General features: G+C 54.8%; 1 protein-coding gene across 10 annotated transcripts in view; it reads left to right on the forward strand.

Moving 5' to 3' along the window:
* The window catches only part of TRPM2 (transient receptor potential cation channel subfamily M member 2), a 50,496-nt gene that overhangs the window by 20,901 nt on the left and 13,306 nt on the right, over positions 1-16,289 (forward strand). For all 10 annotated transcript variants that reach the window (XM_024996726.2, XM_024996764.2, XM_024996733.2 and 7 more), the window contains 11 exons: positions 3,402-3,504; positions 5,308-5,429; positions 5,624-5,959; positions 9,271-9,408; positions 10,611-10,740; positions 10,910-11,055; positions 11,903-12,015; positions 12,389-12,602; positions 13,088-13,206; positions 13,933-14,065; positions 14,495-14,666. In XM_024996726.2, the coding sequence (XP_024852494.1) occupies positions 3,402-3,504; positions 5,308-5,429; positions 5,624-5,959; positions 9,271-9,408; positions 10,611-10,740; positions 10,910-11,055; positions 11,903-12,015; positions 12,389-12,602; positions 13,088-13,206; positions 13,933-14,065; positions 14,495-14,666 (1,726 nt within the window). The remainder of the gene's footprint in view (positions 1-3,401; positions 3,505-5,307; positions 5,430-5,623; positions 5,960-9,270; positions 9,409-10,610; positions 10,741-10,909; positions 11,056-11,902; positions 12,016-12,388; positions 12,603-13,087; positions 13,207-13,932; positions 14,066-14,494; positions 14,667-16,289) is intronic.

Raw genomic sequence — 16,289 nt, forward strand, 5'->3', positions numbered from 1 at the left:
GAACCATGTGGTGATCTGGGGGTGGTTTCACATGCACCTCCAGATAAAGGCATCCATGGCCCGGCCTGTCCTAGGACCAGCATTCCAGAGGGAATCCCGTCGCCAGTGGTTTTGGAGACTCGAATCCTGGGAGGGAGCTAGTTCCACCCAAAGAGGGGACCCCCACCCTGCCATGGGAGGAGATGATGAGTGGAAGCACAGGGAGCTGGGGACCTGACCTTGCGGCTACCTGTCCAGGGACAGATCATTCAAAGAGGACTCAGCCTTGCTTTGCGAGCTTGCCTGTCCTCTCTCCTTGTTATGGGACCATTTTAGATTCTTGGAAAAAGCACAGGTCGTAGAGGTTTCTGTTTATCTTCACAGCTCCCTGCTGTCAGTGCCCTACGCAAGCCCAGCCCGAGCGCCAGAACCGAGCAGTCAGCTCTGGTTCATCACTGTTGACCAGACTCGGGCTGTCCGGATGGCTGGGACCTGAACCATCAGCCTGTTGTCTTCATTGTCTCTTTTCTTTCTCTCTTTCTAGTGTGACATTTTCTAGCTAGCCCACTGGACTCCAAAGAGTTTTCTGGAACGTGACCATATGAACTGGATGATAGTGGGCTGCTCTGGTCGAGGGAGTGGGCGGGGGTCTCTGGTACATGGCTTTCTGCCCATCCCCTCAACTCCTGAGCAGTGAACTTCATGGGCACCCCCACTCCGAATGGTCTGGCTTGGACCCTTCTCCTGACCCGTGGGGAGAGCATGGCTGTTATAGCCCAGGACCACGATTGCCCTGCATTTCAGTAATTTTGCTGTAAAATGCATCAGTACTTTGCTCTTCCACGGCTAGAGTGGGAGATGACACCGGGTACAGGCGGGTGAAGACCTTGCAAGGCTTCTTCTTCTGAAGACCTTACAGACAGGCTTCTTACTGGGCTGGGAGGGGAGGTGGTGCAGGAGTGTACATGGGATGTCTCTCCAAGTCCTGGAAAGAAGGAGCTTCTCTTTCACGCCCTTTGAGTCAGTTGGATCATCTGGGGCATTTGGAATGGGCCTCAGAATTGGTCAAATCCCCAGTGCAGATTTTGGGGGTCCTGTTGAGCTCTGCAGAGGGACACATGGCCTGGCCCCAGCCTCCAAAGGCGGGGCAGGTGGGAAGGAGAGTGGCTAGGCGAGCCCTCGACACCCACGAAGTCCTTGGCTGGTAGAGAGCCCTGCCGCCACGGCCGCCCCCCAGCCCCAGTGGTCCTACTGACCCTGCAGTCCGGCCATGCTCTGAGCCCTTGGGGCCTGGGCTCACCTGTCCTGAGGTCCCTTGACCCCTGTTTCCTGGCAGGATTCTTTGTGGGATGGAGGCAGTCAGGGCCTCTCTGACCCTCAGTTTCCCCAACAGTAAGTTGAGGCTGACAAAGCAGTTGGGGTCTGTGTCTGTCATATATTCCGTAGATGCTAAACCAGATTGTTAAATCTCCTGGAGGCTCACAGTTTAAGTGCCTGACGGTCTCCTTTCAGGGCAAGTCTGTGGAGCAGCTTGGTTCTAACCACGTCCAATTTCAGGCCTTGTGGACCAGCCAAAGACCAAGCAGAGGGTTGGGGCCCCCGATGGGAGCTGGGTAGGGGGACGGCAGCAGGCAGCCCAGGGCGAGCAGGACAGGTTCCAGAGGCAGCACAGCGACCCTCTCTCGCCTGTCTTCTTGTGGCCTCAGCGGACCTCTTAAGGCTCTGGGGGGTGTTTTCACTGTGGACGTCAGATCAGCTCTTCATGGAGCTGGTGGGTATTGGCCGGCAGGCCTTTGGCCTTCCCTCAGTTAGCTTGTAAATTATTCAGGCGATTCTCAGAAGTGGGTCTAATCTGCTGAGATTTAAAGGAGCTTGTGTTATCAATCCATTCTGAGTCAAGGCCTGAAAATGGTGTTTCATACATGCCAGTCTTCAGCCAGGGGGCTGCCCGCGATGGTGGCTCCTGTTCAGTGGGGAGGGGGCCCCCAGAGCTGTGATCACTGATTCACTCCACACGCCTTGGGGCTGCTCTGCCCCATGGTGGGTACACAGGTGCAGCCCCGGGAGGATGCGGATATCTGCCCTGGGGGTCTTCTTGTTGACCCGCAGCCAGCACCACATTGCTGGTGTCAGGAGTGCTGGCCCTCTCTCAGAAGTCCTGCTGTCTTATCTACAGATCAGGGGTGATTGGGGCTTAGACTCAGAGGATGGAGCAGGGCCACCTGGGAAAGTACTTAGTGCCTGGTCAACGCACAAGCTCAGTAGCTACTCCGTCCTGTGAATCAGGAGTAGAGTTAAATCCAGGAGAGGTTTTGGCTGGAGGATGGGGTAGGGTTGGGAAGAGAGACATTTTGGCATTTTGGAGTTGACATGAAAGCTGGATCCTGAGAGATGGGGAAGGTTGGGGTCTTAGAGGTGGAGGCAGGGTGTATGAGGGGCCCTCTAGGTGGGAGAAGTCTTTATAGAGGGTACAGAGGCAAGAGCCGTGTCCAGGCTGAGGGGAAGGGGGTGGGGGAGGGCAGGAAAGCAGGTGGGGCTGGGCGTGGTGGCCTGGGAGCTGGGAGTGGAGTCTGAAGATTTGGGCTGTGAGGAACCAGCTGAGGCCCACCCGTGCCTCAGGGTGAAAGTTCAAGGGAGCAGTGACTGGTGGCAGGTCTTGTCATTAGGTCGCTCAGTCATGTCCAGCTCTTTGCGACCCCATGGACTGCAGCACTCCAGGCTTCCCTGTCCATCACCATCTCCTGGAGTTTGCTCAAACTCATGTCCATTGAGTCTGTGATACCATCCAACCATCTCATCCTCTGTCGTCCCCTTTTCTTCCTGCCTTCAATCTTTCCCAGCATCAGGGTCTTTTCCAATGAGTTGGCTCTTCCCATCAGGTGGCCAAAGTATTGGAGCTTCAGCTTCAACATCAGTCCTTCCAATGAACTTTAAGGACTGATTTCCTTTAGGATTGACTGGTTTGATCACCTTGCAGTCCAAGGGACTCTCAAGAGCCTTCTCCAGCACCACAGTTCTGGCAGCTGAGAGACGATAGGTAGATGAGATGGGTGACAGCTAGATAGAAAGGGGACAGGAAATAGAGGATAGATAGATTGGTGATTGATAGGTAGGTAGGCAGGGCCCAGGCAGAGGACCAGGCGGAGGTCTTCAGTTAAGCGTTGCTGGGTGTTGAACAGATACCACTGATCAGTGAGCTGGAGATTCTACCCCAAAGGCCACTCGAAAACACCATGTGTTTGGTCCTCACACATCTTCATCTTCATCACCGTCTGGGCGTGGGGGCGAGGCAAGGTGGTGGTCCTGGCCACACGGCAGGAGAGACTCCTGCCTGGGGCTCCGGTTCTGTGTCCGGGGCCTTGGTTCTTCAGGTGCTCTTTGAAGAGGTTGGGGGAACCTCATGCGGAAAATGCCTGTTGCAGATTCAAGACATCGTCCGGAGGCGGCAGCTGCTCACTGTGTTCCGGGAAGGGAAGGATGGCCAGCAGGATGTGGACGTGGCCATCCTGCAGGCCTTGCTGAAAGGTGAGGGTCAGGCGCGGTGAGGATGTGGGGGAGGAGCCAGAGTCCTAGTCCAGAGGAAAGACCACCCATGGGCAGACGGGCTGGTCAGAGAGCAGCTGGACCTCGCCACGCCACCTCACGCTCCCCCTGGGCAGGTGGTGCCAGTCACTGATGTTGGGGTGTAGGCGCCTTTCTCAACTCACCTTCTTACCTGAAATCTGAGTGCAGCCTGTACTGATTTACCCTTTCATGGTCTTCACAGTTCCTCATAAAATTCTAGGGTGGGAAGAAAGAGCCTCGGATGTCTGCTCCTGTCTCCCCACTCTCTGTCTCCTGTCTAACTCCTGTGTCTCCAGTGACAGAGTCCAAGTGCAAGGGAGACTCCAAACTTAGGCATCCGGGAGACCATAGAACTCTTGGCCAACTTCCACTCCTTAGTCTCATTTCTGCCCTTCAGCTTGTTCTCCTGGGACCCACACTTCCTGCCTCTCCCAACTCTGGGGTGAGACCCATGCTTCCCTGTCCTTCCTGCCGGCATGGACCTGGACATGACATCCCTGGTGCCCAGGAGCATTTGTTCTGGGCTGAATGGCCCCTCACCCTGCAGGGAGGCCAGCCCCAGGCCAGCAGCGATGGCAGAGCGGGAAGCGTTCACTCTGTTTCTGTGCACCGGTCCCCACGCTGTGGGTGTGGGTCCAGGCTGCTCTGTGCCCTCACCCACACTTGGTCCTGTCAGTCCGTGAAGCTGTAGCCCTCCTGGTGGGTGTGAAGCCAGATCGCTGTGTGGTTTGAATTTGTGTCTCCGGGCTTGTTGGCCATTTCCATTTCATCTCGATGAAGTGTCTGTCAGATCTTTTGTCCATGTTTAATTGGTTATTTGTCTCTTTTGTGGAGGTTTAAGAGTTCTTGGTATATCCTTGTGCAAATCCTGTGTTGGACCTATATGCTGGGATGTTTTCTCTTGGTTCATGGTCTGCTCTTTTATGTCCTCCAAGGTATCTTTAGGGAGCAGAAGGGATATACACGTATCTATTCATTTTTTTTGCCACACCGTATGGCCTGTGGGATCTTAGTTCCCCAACTGGGATCAAACCCACAACCTCCTGCAGTGGAAGTTTGAAGTCTTAACCGCTGGACCACCAGGAAAGTCCTATTGGTAACATTTTAGTTTACCAATTTTTTTCCTTCATTATTTATGTTCTTCACATCCCAGGAAATCTTTTCCTTTCCTGCGGTTGCAAATACTTTCTTCCATAGCCACAGCCTTTACGTGTAGGTTTGTGATTCATCTCAGGTTACTTTCTGTGTGTGTTGTGAGGTAAGGGTCGGAGTTCTTTTTTCTTTTCCCTAAATAACAACCCATGTTTTAAAATGTTAGTCCAGAAAGAGCAGAAACTAGTTGGGCAAATAGTTGCACTGAGAACCGGGGTGAGGTGGTGGTTCTGCAAACAAGGCAAAGAAGGACATGTGCTGGCTTTCGTGGTCTAAGCTTTGAAAGTGAATGTTAAAGTGCCTGCCTTCCAGAGAACCGTGTCTCCTTTAAACTTAGGGCGGGGGGCTTGAGCAGGACCTGGGGCCAGGGCTGGGAGCTGGGGTAAGCAAGAGTGAAGACAGAAACCCAAAGATGGTCTGATGGTAGCCTGAAAGGAAAAGTGATTGCATGAAGGCGTGTGTGTGGTGGGGTGGGGCGGTTCGTGACTGAGCACCTTATCTATTCACTTGAAACGATGGGGACGACTTGCTGACCCCACTCTGACTTTGTTGGGCTTTGAAGTGGCTCTGAAGCCCAGATGAAGTCCCCAGTGTGTGTGCTTCTACCTGTAGCTTCTCGGAGCCTCGACCACTTTGGCCATGAGAACTGGGACCACCAGCTGAACCTGGCGGTGGCGTGGAACCGCGTGGACATTGCCCAGAGTGAGATCTTCACCGATGAGCGACAGTGGAAGGTGAGACTTCCGGGGTTTGCCCTAGGGAGGGGCTGGCTGGGGCTTGTCCAGACTCCAGCCCTGTCCTTGGTGAGGGCGACTGGCATGCCTCCTCCTCCCGAAGTGGGAGACGACAGCATCCCTGTCTTGGGGATACCAAGATCGGGGCCTGAAGGCTGGTGACCAACCACATGGCCCCCATGGCCCCCTTTCAGCCCTCAGAGCTGTACCCCATGATGGTGGCCGCCCTCATCACCAACAAGCCCGAGTTCGTGAAGCTCTTCCTGGAGAACGGGGTGCAGCTGAAGGAGTTCATCTCCCAGGCCACCCTGTTCTACCTGTACCAGAACCTGGAGCCCACCTGCCTGTTCCACTGCAAGCTGGACAGGGTGCTTGGCGGGGAGCCTGAGCGCCTGGACCCTGGTGTGCTCCTGCAGCGTGTGGCCCAGGTGCTCCGGGAGCTCCTCGGGGACTCCACGCAGCTGCTATACTCCCGGCCCCACTCCAGCGACCAGCAGCGCCTCTTCACAGTGCCCAGCGTCAAAATCAGTGTGAGTGCTGGCCAGCTTTGGAGCTCTGAAACACAAGCTATTATTGTTACTGGGAAAGTCGGCTCTCGCCGTCATAACACAGATGGGGCAGGTTACATGGCGGGCATCTTCTTTTCCCTTCTCTGGAGGCTGGAAGTCAAGGTCTTGGTGCTGACAGGTGAGCTTCTGGTGAGGCCTCTCCTCCTGGCCTGCAGAGGACCGAGAACTTTCTGGCTCCATCCTCACGGCGCCCGGTATGGGTTCCTTTCCTCCCAGGCACCCTAGGGCTAGGGTCCTGTTGGATCAGGGCCCCACTTCTATGGCCTCCCTTAACCTTAATCACATGCATAAAGTTGTTGTTCAGTTGCTCAGTTGTGTCTGATTCTTTGCACACCAGGCTTCCCTATCCTTCACCACCTCTTGGAGCTTACTCAAACTCCTATCCACTGAGTCGATAATACCATCCAACAATCTTGTCCTCTGTTGTCCCCTTCTCCTGCTGCCCTAAATCTTGCCCAGCAGTAGGGTCTTTCCAATGAGTCGGCTCTTCATATCAGGTGGCCAAAGTATTGGAGTTTCAGCTTCAGCCTCAGTCCTCCCAATGAATATTCAGGACTGATTTCCTTTAGGATTGACTGGTTTGATCTTGCAGTCCAATGAACTCTCAAGAGTCTTCAACACCACAGTTCAGAAGCATCAATCCTTTGGCACTCGATCTTCTTTATGGTCCAACTCCCACATCCCTACTACTCGAAAAAACCATAGCTTTGACTATATGTACCTTTGTCGGCAAAGTAATGTCTCTGCTTTTTAGTAAGCTGTCTAGGTTTGTCATAGCTTGTCTTCCAAGAAGCAAGCATCTTTTAATTTCATGGCTGCAGTCACTGTCTGCAGGGATTTCAGAGGCCAAGAAAATAAAGTCTGTCACTGTTTCCATTATTAAACTATCTATTTGCCGTGAAGTGATGGGACCAGATGCCATGATCCTAGTTTTTTGAATGTTGGGTTTTAAGCCAGCTTTTTTACTGTCCTCTTTCACCTTCATCAAGAGGCTCTGTAGTTCTCTTTCCGCCATAAGGGTGGTGTCATCTGCATATCTGAGGTTGTTGATATTTCTCCTGGCAGTCTTGATTCCAGCTGTGTTTCATCCAGCCCATGTGTGAAGAATCATCTCCAAATACAGTCACATTAGGGTTGGGGCTTCAGCATATGAAAGTGGTGGACACAATTCAGTCCAGGAGCTTCCTTTCTAAAAACTTCCAACAGTACAAAAAATTATGCGGGAAAAGGCTGTCCCCTGTGCCCCTTCCCCTGAGCCCTGCTCACACCATTGGTGTTTGTGTGGCCAGGTCGACATAGCTCATCTGTGTCTGCGTGAGACGCACATGTGTGGCGTCTAGGAGGGGTTTTAATAGGAGGGGTTTTCTAGTCTGAATCTTTATTTGATGAGGATCCTGAAGTTTCCAAGCATTAAGTGTAATGCTGGCATCTGTGGTATATTTATGTGAGTGAAACTCCTCTCAATATTCAATAAAGTTTTACAAATGACACCTCAGGGCTGAATTTTGTCAGATGCCTTCTGAGAAGTTGCAATACTCTTCTTCTTTGACATATGAACTTGGTGAGTTATAAGTCATTATTCTTTTTTTATCCCTATTTTGAATCTCAACTTGATTTCAGAGTAACATGTATTTAATCCGATGCTGGAGTCCCAACGTTTTTTTAGGGGTTTGCAGTGGTACTAGTGGTAAAGAACCCACCAGCCAAAGCAGGAGATGTAAGAGGCATTGGTTCAACCCCTGCTTCTGGAAGATCCCCTGGAGGAGGGCATGGCAGCCCACTCTAGTATTGTTGCCTGGAAAATCCCATGGACAGAAGAGCCTGGCAGGCTACATACAGTTCATGGGGTCGCAAAGAATCAGACTGAAAGGACTTAGCGCATCAGAATGTTGTCTTTAATTGTCGTTTTATTTGAGGAGAGTTGTATATGTCAGGTTCTGGTATCAATTTTATGTTAGCTTTGTAAAAACACTGGGAAGAATTTCTTCTTTCTCTGCCCTGGGACAGTTTATGTGGCTGGAGTTCACTGCCTCTTACACACTGGGCAGAATCCCCTGGGAGTCCAGCGCCTTTTTGGGTAGTAATTCTGATAACTTTCTATTTTTCTTTCCTGATGGTCCTGATGTTTAGGTTTCCTGTCTCTTCTCAGATCACAGTAATTTTGTTTTCTTCCTGCTAGAAAATTATGTACTTTCTTCAGGCTTGCAAATCCATCCATTGTCCTAGGTGAGCTGTGCTGAACCCCTGAGACTGAAGTGGCTGTGGCTTGTTTCTGTACATTCATGGTTCTAGTTTTCTTGATTCCAGTATATTTAAGATGCCTAGTTGGAAAGTGCTTATGAAAGTCCCAAGAGGAAGCTCATATTGAACCATGTCTGTAATTTAAGAAGTTGAATTAATTTTTCTTTCTTTTTTTTTTTCATAAAGATGAGCCTTCAGATGATTTCTGAAATCACTTAAAGTGTAGTTTTGTGTGTGATGTGGGAAATGTGTTCTCTGGGAATTGCTTCCAGAGGATGGACTTGTCTGAGGATGTGTTTGTTTACAGATAGGCCAGGAAGCCTGGAATCAATGTAGACTGTGTCACTGCAGACTGAGTGTGTCTGGGGCCAGAGCCCTCCCACTCACATGTGACTCTGTCTGTCTGGTCTTTCTTGCTGGTCTTCTCTGCAGGAGACACTGCAGGTTCCCTTGAAGAGGTCACAGCATGAATCTATTAACAGACTGTCTTAGAATTTTACGACTCTGCCTAGTGGCTCAGATGGTAAAGCGTCTGTCTGCAATGCAGGAGACCTGGGTTCGATCCCTGGGTTGGGAAGATCCCCTGGAGAAGGAAATGGCAGCCCACTCCAGTATTCTTGCCTGGAGAATCCCATGGACCTCAGAGCCTGGTAGGTTACCGTCCATGGGGTCCCAAAGAGTTGGACACGACTGAGAGACTTCACTTTCACTTTCCTTAGAATTTTACTTCATAGAAAAAGATTTTGATGCTATCACATAAGACTAAGGAACGTTGGGATGCCTGGCGAGTAGCAGGGGTCTGCAAATGATGGTAGTAACTGAGCATTGCACTTTCTTGGTGTTTCTCCATGTCTCCAGAGTGGTGCTTAAGAAACCCCAGTGTGCGTGAGTGTTCATGAGAACATCTGAGTGCTGTTGGAAAAGTGGCTTTCAGGGCTCTTCCTCCAAGGATAGTGGGGCCGAGCTCAGGTCCTGCGCCTTCAGTAGCTGTCCCCCGCCAGGTGGGGGCGCTGACTGTCCGCTGCTCACAGGTGCAGGGAGTGAATCCCCAGTCCTCCTACAAGCATTCATCAAGCCAAGCTACCTTCACCATAGATCCGGTCCGTGATCTTCTCATTTGGGCCATCGTGCAGAACCGCCGGGAGCTGGCAGAAATCATCTGGGCTCAGGTCAGCAGACTGCAACTGTCGGTGGGCCAGTGACCAGGCTCCAGCCCCATGGCTGCCCGTGTCAGTGGACTCTGTGGGCACGTTCCACCCCTGGAGGGGCCGCTTCTCTTCCCATTGATGGTTGGGGGGCTCAGGCATGATCTGTCGCTAAGATGGGCGCTTCCCAGATGCCGTCGCCCCAGGCTGTTGCTGGGCTGTCTGGGAACTCCCACCAGTCAGCTGGGTGGCTCCTGGTAACTTGGCCTGAGTTTGGCTTCATTTTCAATGAAGGGGACTGGCCGGGCAGCTCCTGGTCAACGGACCCGCATGGGGCTTTATCACCCATGGCAGGGACTGGCTAGGCGGCTTCCTAAGAAGCAGAACACTGCAGGCCAGGACTCCCCTCATGGTTTTCCTTTATTTCAAGCTGGCTTTCCTTTTAACAGGAAAGTAAAGTTTCATAATTTTTCTCAGAGAGGCCTTGCTTTTCTGAGCCAGCATATCCAGGCTGCTCTCAGAGCCAGCTCCCTCAGGGTCCTGGCAGAGGCTCTGGCGACCACCGCCCCCCCAACCCTCACCAAGGTTCTTGGAGGTACACCCTCTCCCAAGGTGCTTGGGGGAGGGGGTGGGCGACAGAGCTGGCCTGACTGTGGCCTCAAGTATGCCTGGTGGGGCTTATTGGCCAGAAAAACCAAACTCAGGTTTCCAGGCTCTGACACCAACCCCTCACCCGGGCCAGTGCTGCCTTCAGACCCAGGGCCTCTGGGCTGAGTATTGAGAGCCTCCTGTGAGATTCTCTTGGCACCCCCTGTGGTGCCTGGGACTGGGGGTGCCACCGAGGGTGAGGCCCTGGCCTTGGACAGGGCCATGTGATGGCCAGGTCCTCGTTTCTCCTCTTTGGGAGCGCTCCTTGAGTGGGGTTGACCAGATGCCTAGAGAGCTCTGGGCCTTGTGCCAGCAGAGTTGTTTGAGTGCTTGTGTCCAGTCTGTGTTCTTGGGGAGCAAGGGGGCTGCCTGGCCTGTGCAGAAGACTGACTGACAGCAGGGCTTGCATGTGACCTGGGGTGAGCCCAGAGGTTTATGTGGAAGGAGCCACACTGAGTCCTTGCCCCGCAGCCTGTGCTGTCTCAGGGCCTCTGCTCTCATCAGCCTGGGTGGTGGCATGTTGAAGGTCCTGGGGCAGGACCATCCAGAGCCTCATGGTGGCTCCCCTGGGTACCCAGAGCCAGGACTGCATTGCGGCAGCCTTGGCCTGCAGCAAGATCCTAAAGGAGTTGTCCAAGGAGGAGGAGGACACGGACAGCTTGGAGGAGATGCTGGTGCTTGCGGACGAGTACGAACAGAGAGCCATTGGTGAGCTTCTGAGGCTGCAGCCTCAGACCCGGGGCCCTCATAGGTGACCCTGGGGTCCTCGCCCCATCCCTGTGCACACTGTGCTGTCTGGAGGGGCCGTGCTCCACCACTGTCTGCAGCTCCCCCTGGTGAGGATCCGGCTGCTGTGACGAGACCTTCTCCCATCCAGGGGTCTTCACTGAGTGCTATCGGCAGAATGAGGAGAGGGCTCAGAAGCTGCTGGTCCGCGTGTCGGAGGCCTGGGGCAGGACCACCTGCCTGCAGCTGGCCCTGGAGGCCAAGGACATGAAGTTCGTGTCTCACGGGGGCATCCAGGTGATGTTCTGGGGGCCTCCTTCCAGAAATACCTGCCTTGGTTCTGCAGGGGCGGATGCAGCCTCCTGTGCATGTGGATAGCACAGGAGGTCACCATGTCGGGTCCTGTGGGGACCCAGGGATGGCGCTGGCCATCGGTCACCTGCTGCAGACAGGCATACCCTCTCCTCACTGTTTGCTGAGGAGAGAGCCGATGCTGAGTGAGAGTGCGTGGTTAGTTGTGAAGGCGGTGGCTCACCTCTGCACGGGATGGATGTCCCTACCTGGGAGCCCCCAGCAGGGCTCCAGGGCCAGGCCTCAGCTCCACCCACCCCTGCTACCTGGGGTCTCAGGAGGGATACATGGAGGCGGCACGACATCCTCCTGGAGCAGCAAGTGCAGGACACTCTGGCGTTGCCTTGATGACATGAGACATGTAGTGTACCGGGGGGCCCCTCAGAGCCCTGGTGCTTCCTTGGAGCACAGCCTCATCCTGTCACCACATGCTGAGTTGGCCATGCTGGATCCCAGGGGCTTGGTAGGGAGGAGTTCTGCCCACACCACCCACCCCAGGGAGAACTCAGGGGCCAGCTGGTGAGAGTGGGGCAGGGGGACAGAGCCCGGCTCCAGGTTTGAGCCTCACTTTCTGGTCTGGGAGAGCCCGGTCCTGCCCCCAGAGCCTCTTCCTGGGCTGTCAGACTCAGGACCAGACCAGAGCTGCCCACTGTGCTGCCCATCACGTCACCTGTGGGCCTGGCAGAGCGCCGTGCTTGAGCCTGCAGAGTCGCTCCTCCTTGGGAGTCTCAGGGAGCACAGGGTCAGGGTGGGTGGGGGGCCCATCGCCCTGAAACCCTCCTTCTGTCCGCAGGCCTACCTGACCAAGGTGTGGTGGGGCCAGCTCAGCGTGGACAATGGGCTCTGGCGCCTGGTGCTGTGCATGTTGGTCTTCCCGCTGCTCTACACTGGCCTCGTCTCCTTCAGGTGCCAGCCCGGCTGCAGGGCCGCTGGGGCTTGGGGCCAGACCTCCCTTCCCAAATGCCCCCTCTGGGTGTGTTCACTGCTGCCACCAGTCCCAGGATGGAGGGGATTTGCGCTGGGGAAGAGTGAGAACTGCCGTCGCCCAGTATCCACCGGGGCCGAGTTCCACCATGGCCTGAGGATTTTTTGATAGCCCTAAAGGAACCCGAGGGCCCTTCGGGGACCTCTTTGAAGGGCCGTCTGGCCGGGCCCGTACCATAGCCATGCGTGGAGGGTGGGTGGCCAGCCGCAAGTCCTGGGCCTCCCTTCTGCGGTGTGACCCATGGCTGAGCTTGCCCCTCACGGCCGTGGTCTCCCCTGCCCATGTCTTCCGCAGGAACCGGGAGCTGCAGGCAGACAGGTGCCTGGCCCGCGTCCGCGCCTTCTTCAGCGCGCCCGTGGTCGTCTTCCACATGAACATCCTGTCCTACTTCGCCTTCCTCTGCCTGTTTGCCTACGTGCTCATGGTGGACTTCCAGCCCCAGCCCTCCAGCTGCGAGTGCCTCATCTACGTCTGGCTCTTCTCCCTGGTGTGCGAGGAGCTGCGGCAGGTGGGCCAGCCCGCTCCCACTCCACCCGTGGACCCTCCTACCCCCAGGAGCATCCCGGGCTTGGTCACTTTCTCATGGTGGCCCTTGGCCCCATGCCATGCACAGTGAGCCCCACATGGGTACTGAGAGCCGGGCGAGGCCCCTCAGAAAGTGCAGCCTGTGGTCTGCCAGCCGCTCCCGCCCTTGCTCCTCCTCCACCCGACCCCCTCAAGGCATTGGTTTTTGCTTGAAACTCTCTCTTATCACCCCAAGGGTGACATCACTGAGTGGTGTCCTGGATTTTGTGAGTCCCTGGCTCCGCTGTGAAGGACACTGCAAAATGTGGGGGTCCCCTCTTGGGAGGGGAGCTGGGCTCAGCGGGGGGCCACCTCTCCTGCCAGCAGCCCCTCCCTGACTCTCAGCTGCCCAGGAAGTGGCGCCGGTTTGTTGGTGGGAAACTGAGAAGGATGACCCACAGCCCCTCATGTCCCTGCTCCCCCCTCCAGCTCTTCTATGACCCTGACGGGAGCGGGCTGCGGAAGGCGGTGCTCGTGTACTTCAGTGACTACTGGAACAAGCTGGACGTGTGCGCTATCCTGCTCTTCATTGCGGGGCTGACCTGCCGGTGAGTGGCCTCCCCTCCTGGTGGCCCTCCCGTCCCATCAAAGGAGCAGCCCCCACAGGGCTGGGCTGGGGTGAGGCTGTGAGCTGGGTCCCCCTTGCGGTTTCAGCACCTCTCTGGATATGTCTGTGCCAAGGGTGCCCTGCCCACGTGGGGACAGGGAGGAGCTGGGGCAGAGACGTGGGCTATGTCACCACGGGGAGCTGTCTGGTGGGAGTGCCCGCATCCCAGCCGGGGGCCCTGACATCTCTACAGCCCATCAAGGCCACATGTCTGCCCTGCGTGACCCCTTCATGAGCAGAAGGGGCTGGGCCAGCCTGGTGCTTCCCAGGACGCCCACAAGGCCCAGCTTCTCTGCCTGGGCTTCCGAACCCTCCTGGAGGCTCTGCCTCTGAACTTACACCCAGTTTTAATGCTTTGGGGTCTGGGGTCACAGTGGGGCTGGGGCCAGGCCTGAAGCAGCCAGCTGAGGCCCTGCTCCCTGTCAGGCTGTTCATGGGGCCGGGGCAGCTGGGCAGGGGGTTAGGGCCAGGCCTGGGGTGGCCAGATGAGGCCCTGCTCCCCGTCAGGCTGTTCACGTGGCTGGGGCAGCTGGGCAGGGGCCTGGGGCCAGGCCGGGGGCGGCCAGCTGAGGCCCTGCTCCCTGTCAGGCTGTTCACGGGCTGGGGCATCTGGGCAGAGGGCTGGGATCAGGCCAGGGTGGCCAGCTGAGGCCCTGCTCCCGTGCAGACTCATGCCCTCGCTGCTGTACACCGGGCGCATCATCCTCTCCCTGGACTTCACCATGTTCTGCCTGCGGCTCATGCACATCTTCACCGTCAGCAAGACGCTGGGGCCCAAGATTATCATCGTGAAGCGGATGGTAAGGGGGGGCCCAACGCACTCCAGGGTGGATGGTAAGGGGGGCTCTGAAGCACTCTGGAGTGATGGTAAGGAGGGCCTAAGGCGCCCCGGGGCACAGCACACCCCACAGGACCCCAAGTCACCACTCTGCTTCCACACCCTAGCGTGCCTGTCTCGGGTCTTGCCTGTACGTTGCCTCTTCCAGGCAGCCTTCCCTGATCCCTGTTATAGCTCCTGTCGCTCCCCTTCTTGGGTCATGGTCATGACCCTTCCTACTCCTCGTGGGGTGCCCAGCACCCCTCTAGGCTGTTCCCTGAAGCTCCTGGCTCCATGCAGCCATGCTGTAAGGGTTGATGGAGTCTCGTCCACTACAGGGCACTCGGGGACCCTCCTGTGGGCAGGGACAGTGTGGGGTGGTGTGGCTGCAACTGGTGCCCCGCTCCCACAGATGAAGGACGTCTTCTTCTTCCTCTTCCTGCTGGCCGTGTGGGTTGTGTCCTTCGGGGTGGCCAAGCAGGCCATCCTCATCCACAACGAGAGGCGGGTGGAGTGGATCTTCCGGGGGGCCATCTACCACTCGTATCTCACCATCTTCGGGCAGCTGCCAACCTACATTGACGGTAGGAGGGGCCCTGACAGCTGTGGAAAAGGAGGTGCCACCCTTGTGGGATTCCTCCAGGGTCACAGAAGTGGGAGGAGGGGAGGACTGGGCACATCCCACTCACTCAGCACTGCCTGGGGCCGTGGCTCCTGAAGGAAGAGATGGGTGCACTTGGGAGCCCATCAGTTGAGTGGGGCAAGCATCAGCTGGCCGCAGCTGGGCTGTACTTCGCAGTTTCGGGGAGATCAAAATGGGTCGGGGATGTGGCCTGGAGCATCAGCTGACACCGCCCCCCGCCCCATTAAATGCCACCTGATTCCATCTGTTCCTCCCACTGCAGTCAGACATGTCTTCCTTTTCTGAGTGGAGAGAACACAGAGTTTGTTCTCTGTCACAGCTTCATTGAGATTAATTCACATACAATAAAACTCGCCTGTAAAAAGTGGCCACTTCCATGGTTTTCAGTATATTTACAGAATCTAATTTTAGAACGCTTGTTCCAAAAGTCACCCCATACCCTTTAGTAGTCACCCCCGCACCCCAAATGCAGGTGACCTGTCGTCTACTGTCTCTATCGTTGATGGTGCTCAGTAGCAAAGTTGTGTCGGACTCTTTGCAACCCCATGAACTGCAGCACACCAGGCTTCTCTGTCCTTCACTGTCTCCCGGAGCTGGTTCAGATTCATGTCCACCGAGGTGATGATATCATCCAACCATCTTATCTTCTGTCTGCCTTCTCCCGCCCTCACTCTTCCCCAGCATCAGGGTAGAAGGTGCCTTTTCTGGACGCTTCACATAAAGTGGATCATATGATATGTAGTCTTTTGTGTCTTGCCTCTTTTACTCAGTGTAATGTTTTCAAGTCATCTGTATTGTTATCCATATTTAATTCCTCCAGGGGATCTTCCCGACCCAGAAATCAGTTGACTGTTAACAAAAGGGTTTACCTGTTCTATTCCTATTAACCATGTGTCTATCTGGGTGCCAGCACCATGGTCCTAGCCAGTGTGAGTCCTTCAGCTTTGTTCTTTTTTTCATGATTGTTTTGGCCTCTGGGTCCCTTGGGTCCACATGAATTTTCAGGTGATCTAATCAGTTTCTCCAAAAAAGACATCCAGGATTTTGATTATAAACATGGGGTTTCTTCCAGTTATTTAGATCTTTAAGTTCTTTCCATAGCATATTTTATTTTTCATCATATAAGTTGTAATTCTTTTGTTAAATTTACTCCTAAGTGTTTTTATTCTTTTTCATGCTTGTTGTAAGTAGAATTGTTTTATTAATTGGATTGTTTACTGTATAGAAAACCACTATATTTTGTGTATTGAACTTGTATTCTGAAACCTTGCTGAACTTCTTTATTAGTTCTAATAGTTTTTAGGTGCCTTTGGAGGGGTTTGCTATGATCATGTCATCCGCAAATACTTGTTCCTTTCCAATCTGGATGTCTTTTTTCTTTAAGTATTTAGTTCTGGCTGCGCTGGGTCTTCAGTGCTGCGTTGGGTCTTCACCGCTGCACGAGGCCTTCTCTAGACAGAATGAGTGGAGGCTACTCTCTGGCTGCAGTGCGTGGGCTCCTCACCGTGTTGGCTTCCTTCATTGTGGAGCACGGGCTCTAGGGTGTGGGGGCTTCTGTGGTTTT

Source organism: Bos taurus, chromosome 1, assembly GCF_002263795.3.
Source record: "Bos taurus isolate L1 Dominette 01449 registration number 42190680 breed Hereford chromosome 1, ARS-UCD2.0, whole genome shotgun sequence".
In the NCBI taxonomy this organism is placed as follows: domain Eukaryota; kingdom Metazoa; phylum Chordata; class Mammalia; order Artiodactyla; family Bovidae; genus Bos; species Bos taurus.